Source organism: Macaca nemestrina, chromosome 8 (genome assembly GCF_043159975.1).
Source record: "Macaca nemestrina isolate mMacNem1 chromosome 8, mMacNem.hap1, whole genome shotgun sequence".
Taxonomy (NCBI): domain Eukaryota; kingdom Metazoa; phylum Chordata; class Mammalia; order Primates; family Cercopithecidae; genus Macaca; species Macaca nemestrina.
The window spans coordinates 133,112,822-133,118,546 of NC_092132.1; the positions used below are offsets into that span (position 1 = coordinate 133,112,822).

The 5,725-nt window shown below is 45.4% G+C and overlaps 1 protein-coding gene across 1 annotated transcript; it reads right to left on the reverse strand.

The window, feature by feature from the left end:
• Positions 1-3,615: 3,615 nt before the first annotated feature.
• On the reverse strand, positions 3,616-4,504 carry LOC105482104 (ferritin heavy chain). Its single transcript, XM_071068535.1, has one exon. The coding sequence runs from the start codon at positions 4,323-4,325 to the stop codon at positions 3,774-3,776; it is 552 nt and encodes a 183-aa protein (XP_070924636.1). The 5' UTR covers positions 4,326-4,504; the 3' UTR covers positions 3,616-3,773.
• Positions 4,505-5,725: the final 1,221 nt, after the last annotated feature.

A 5,725-nucleotide genomic window follows, 5' to 3' on the forward strand; every position in this document is an offset into this window, starting at 1 on the left:
GCCCATTTAGAAGAATCTGGGGTATACACCTTGTAATAGATTTTCTTGAGCCTAGGGTGTGTACATGATACAGTTTGGCTTTGTGTTCCCACCCAAATCTCATCTTGAATTATAATCCCCACGTGTTTAGGGAGAGGGAGACCTGGTGGGAAGTGATTGGATTATGGGGGTGGTTTCCTTCATCCTGTTCTCGTGATAGTAAGTGAATTCTCATGAGAGCTCATGGTTTTATAAGTGGTAGTTTTTCCTGTGCTCTCAACACACTCTTCTCTCTCCTGTCACCTTGTGAAGAAGGTGTCTGCTTCCCCTTCCACCACGATTTTGTTTTCTGAGGCCTCCGCAGCCATGTGAAACTGTGATGCAATTAAACCTCTTTCCTGTATAAAGTGCTCAGTCTTGGGTATTTCTTTATAGCAGTGTAAAAATGAACGAATAAGTACATCTACAGCTTTATTGTATGGTGGCAGATGGGTCTCCAATGTGATTGCAGCAATTTGTATGATACCCACCTTCCTATCCTTCCTTTTTCTCACCAACACTTAGTGTCATAAGACATTCATCTTTTGTTATTGTTCATCTGATGGTTATGAAATGGTAGCATTTCAGATTGTGCATTTTTTTCCTGATTTCTAGTGAGCTTGATCTTCCTGGTTTTTCATGCTTTAACTTGAGCTTTTTGTTCTGTGAATTGCCTGTTCATATCTTTTGCCCATTTTTCTATTGAGCCATTTGTCTCTTTCAGTAATAGACATTTATACATTCTAAAAAGTTATCCTCAGTTGGTTATGTGGCTTACAAACATCTTTCCTCACATTCTGGGTTGTCTTTGCCACTTTTAACAGAATCTTCAGAGAAATAGAAGGAATCTTGCTATGTTGCCCAGGCTGGATTCCAACTCTTGGGATCAAAGGATCCTCCTGTCTCACCCTCTTGAATGGCTGGGATTACAGGAATGTACTACTGTGCTTGGCTGAGGTTTTCCACTTTGATATGGTAATAAGTTCCAGTCCCACGTGGGGGGATGTGGAAGCTGTGCATAGGGGCCAAGAACAGTGGACTCAGGGACACATGTTTCTATGACTCCCTTTACCCATCAGCCCAGGGAACCCTGATATAGATAAAATAGCTAAGCAGACTAGAGGAAAAGAAGGCAATCTGTGTTCCCTGCTTAGTGATTTTTTGGGTACTTCATGTACTACTTTGAATCCCATAGTAGTATTTGCAAAATGCCTCAATCATAGGATAACTTAATTAAATATTACTTACAAGAGTTTAATATTCATTATTTGGCTTCAATTACTGTCTTTGTCCCCTCTCCTCTTTCTCCCACACTGGAGTGCTCTCTCCTCTCTCTTATTCCAAAGCTCTAATTAGGCTAATGGCTGCTGCTTGCAGTGACCTTGTGTCTGCTGAAAAACAAAAGAATAAATAAAGGCTCTCTTTGGTTTGCTTTCCCCAATGATCTTTGCATGTGGCAGCTCCAGCTCTTGAATTCCATGTTTCTTTCCTTTTTCAAATGCCTCAGCTCACTTGGGCTGTATAGCGGAATTAATGATGTGTATTTGAAAAAGTCTTGGCAGCCAAATTGCAACAAGCACAAGAGGGCTGCAGCATTGGAGAGAGGGATGAATTGAGAAAAACCCAGAACCTTCCCACAAGGACTCAGCAGCAAAGACTGCCACAAGGCTGACAGGGAAAAGCTTTCAAAGGAGGGGGCATGCACAAAGCAAAATGCATTCTTTTTTATTCTTTCTTTCTCCATCTTGGAGCTCAATAGCATCCTTAGCTCCCCTCTAAGCGGGTTTCTTCAGAGGCTTTTGGGAGTCTTTCCCAGGGCCCTGCCTATAGCCTGTACCCCACTGAGGGGCCGTGATGAAGGGAGGAAGCCAGGTGAGAAGTTTGTTCTCTGCTCTGGCTCAAAAGTCAATCTGTGCACTTATAGGTGCTGTATGTTGAGCTGGGCATTGTGGGGATGAAACATGGGAAAGCCCCAGTTTCTGGGAGCCAGAGAAGCACCGTGGGAACTGTGCTACCAGTCAGCTTGGGAGAGCAAGAACAAGCTTTATCAAAGAGCACTCGGGTTGCTGAGCAGTGAGGAACTGCTTCTGACAAAAGCTGGGTATGGGAAGGAGGAAGCCAGGGAGATTGACTCCAAGAGTAATGGTTGAGGTGAACCTTAACAGGTGAGAAGGAGGTGGAATTAACCAAGGGGAGGGATGGTATCTGGGCAGTGAGAAAGGGGAGGTGCTAAGTGCATGTCAATCAGAGGAAGCACTACCCCAAATGCTTTTGGGGTTGTGCTTCCTCTGATGGAGCTGGAACACAGGGAAGTTCTCTGGGGAAGCAGGAGGACTCTGTGCCTGGGAAGGTGAGAAGAGGAGGTGAGAAGGCAGTTTGAATCCAGGAGGTGAAGACCTTGAGTCCCAGTTAGGGATTTGATCTCTATACTGGGAATACTTTATCCTGGCTATATGCAAACTGAAGGTTTGCATATAGGGGATGATAAAGTCTAAGGTATGTTTTAAAGTAATACCTCCTGTAGCAGTAAGGAGGGTGAGTCTATGAGGAGACGAAAAGAGGCAATGCATGGAAAAGACCAGAGCCAGACAGAGCAGCTGGCAAGTGCTTGCTCACATGAGTAGAGATGCGAGTCTAAAATCAAAGGCACTTGGGAAGCAGATTCAGCAGGATGTGGTGACCAAGGGGATGTGGCAGTTGTCCAAAGCTGGTTAGCCCTGATCATGAGCCACTCTGCAAACTCCCATGAGGAGGAGAGAGTGATTGAGACCAGCTGCAGGCAGAGGTCAAGCAGAATTAACCTAGAGAGAGGCTGGCCCCAGTGGCCCAATTCACTAGATTTGCAGAGACAGAGCAAACTTTTGCCTGGTCCAGGACCCTTGATATCTGAGGGGTCTTGTCTGAGATGGCAGGGTGAGACACAGGGTTTGAGTTTCTAGGGGATCCCAGGGAGGGGGTGATGACATCAGGACCCCAGCCTAATTCAGGGTTCCAGGCCTGACTTCAGTACTAGTGTAGAGCCCAGGATGTAGCCCATTGTTCAGACTGTCCCCAATATCTGTTATTCAGGAAGAGACTTGTCCACCTACTGCTTCTAAATGTACCCAAAGGCCAAGTTCACCCTCAAAGCACCCAAACCACCTAGGTTTGTAGCCACAGAAAAATTCTACAGCCCACATACAGGCAGAATAGGGTCCCCCTCTCCCAAATGTCTTTGCAACGGTCTCTTTTTGTTTGGGATACTGAGCTGAGCCTATTTTTGGAGTCACTGGTCATGTTGGGGTCATCTGGGCAGAACTGAAATCAAAAGGACTGACAGCAGACTGGCATAGGGCAAGAAGGAAGTGAGGGGGAGGGACTTTCCCTAGGACAGTTCTTGAATGGCAGAATTGGAACCATAGTTAACAACTTTTAACTTCTATTCTCATGTCTCTGTGTAATAGAACTACGGTCCTGGAGAATTTTCTTGTTTCCTCTCAGATCTTAGACCCCTGGGCCAGCAGTGGTTGCACTGCCTGTACTTAATGTCAGACCCATGGCTGAAGCATATTTGCAGGTGGCCTTTGTTTTTTTTTTTTTTTTTTTTTTTTGGGGGGGTACCAAATGTCTTTATTTGAAGGAATGGTACAAATCAAAGAACTTAAGTGGATGTTTTGGTACAACTTATAGAAAAGGTAAAGGAAACCCCAACATGCATGCACTGCCTTGGTGACCAGGGAAGTCACCCCATGGCTATAGGGAAATTAGCCTGAGGCTTAGCTTTCATTATCACTGTCTCCCAGGGTGTGCTTGTCAAAGAGATACTCTGCCAAGCCAGATTCGGGTGCTCCCATCTTGCGCAAGTTGGTCACGTGGTCACCCAATTCTTTGATGGCTTTCACCTGCTCATTCAGGTAATGTGTCTCAATGAAGTCACACAAATGGGGGTCATTTTTGTCAGTGGCCAGTTTGTGCAGTTCCAGTAGTGACTGATTCACATTTTTTTCCAAATGTAAAGCACACTCCATTGCATTCAGCCCGCTCTCCCAGTCGTCATAGTCTGGTTTCTTAATATCCTGAAGGAAGATTCGGCCACCTCGTTGGTTCTGCAGCTTCATCAGTTTCTCGGCATGTTCCCTTTCCTCATGAGATTGGTGAAGAAAGTATTTGGCAAAGTTCTTCAAAGCCACATCATCGCGGTCAAAGTAGTAAGACATGGACAGGTAAACGTAGGAAGCGTAGAGCTCCAGGTTGATCTGGCGGTTGATGGCGGCCTCTGAGTCCTGGTGGTAGTTCTGGCGCACCTGCGAGGTGGACGCGGTCGTCATGGCGGAGGCTAAGGACAGGCGGTGGCGGCGGTGGCTGCGCGGCGCTGGAGCGGCGGCGGGGGCCTTGGGGCGGTCCGAGGACGCGGTGAAGAGGAGACGGAAGGCTGGCTATGGCGGCAGGCCGGGATGGGGGACGAGCGCCGGGTTCCGTCCAAGCACTGTTGAAGCAGGAAACCCCGACGACTCTCGGCGAAGAACCTGGTTTTTATGACTAGTTCCCAGAATGCTGGGCAAACTGAGTATGGAGTAGAGTAATGGTTATGGGAAAATATTCTGGAGCCAGACTGCCTGGGTTCAAATCCTATTACTGCCACCTACTAGCTATGTGTCCTTGGGCGAGTGATTGAGCTTGCCTGTACTTAAGTTTCGTCTTCTGTTAAGTGGGTAGAGTAAGCAGACATCCTCAGCATTTTGGTTAACACTTGTTTTCTTAGTATAATTGTTAATGGTATTCCCTTATCCTCTCAAAAATGTATTGTTTTGGATGAAACATCATACGGTCACTCTAATACAGGGTGAGAAGTGTACGTTCTGAGGTTATAAAAATTAAATATGTGAAAACTCTTAGATTAGTGTTTGTTAATATATGTATAGGCATCTATTTATTATTAATGATACATTGGATATTGCATTAATTTTCCTAAGGCAATCATAGCAAATTAGTATTAATTAGGTTGGTGCAAAAAAAAATTTAATGGCAAAAACTGTAATTACTTTTGGACCAACCTAATACAAACTAGAAGGCTTAAAACAACAGGAATGTATTCTCTTACAGTCTGGAGGCTACAAGATGGAATGAAGGTGTCAGCAAGGTTGCACTCCCTACAAAGACTCTACAGAAGGGTCTTCTAGCTTCTGCTGGCAGCTGCTGACCCCTGGCAATCCTTGGTTTGTGATAGCATCACTTTAATCTCAGCCCCTGCCTTCACTTGGCTTTTTACCCTGTGTGTGTCTGTCTAAATGTTCCTCTCCTTATAAGGACACCAGTCATGGGATTAGCGGTTTATCCTAATCCAGGATGACATCATTTTAAGTTGATTACCTCTCAAAGACGTTATTTCTATATATATATATATATATATATATATATTTTTTTTTTTTTTTTTTTTTTTTTTTTTTTTTTTTGAGACGGAATCTTGCTCTGTAGCCGGGCTAGAGTGCAGTGGCGTGATCTTGGCTCACTGCAACCTCCGACTCCCTGGTTCAGGCGATTCTCCTGCCTCAGCCTCCTGAGTAGCTGGGATTACAGGCATGCACCACCATGCCCAGCTAATTTTTGTACTTTTAGTAGAGACAGGGTTTCACCGTGTTGGTCAGGATGGTCTCAATTTCCTGACCTTGTAATCTGCCCACCTCGGCCTCCCAAAGTGCTGGGATTACAGGCACGAGCCACCGCGCCT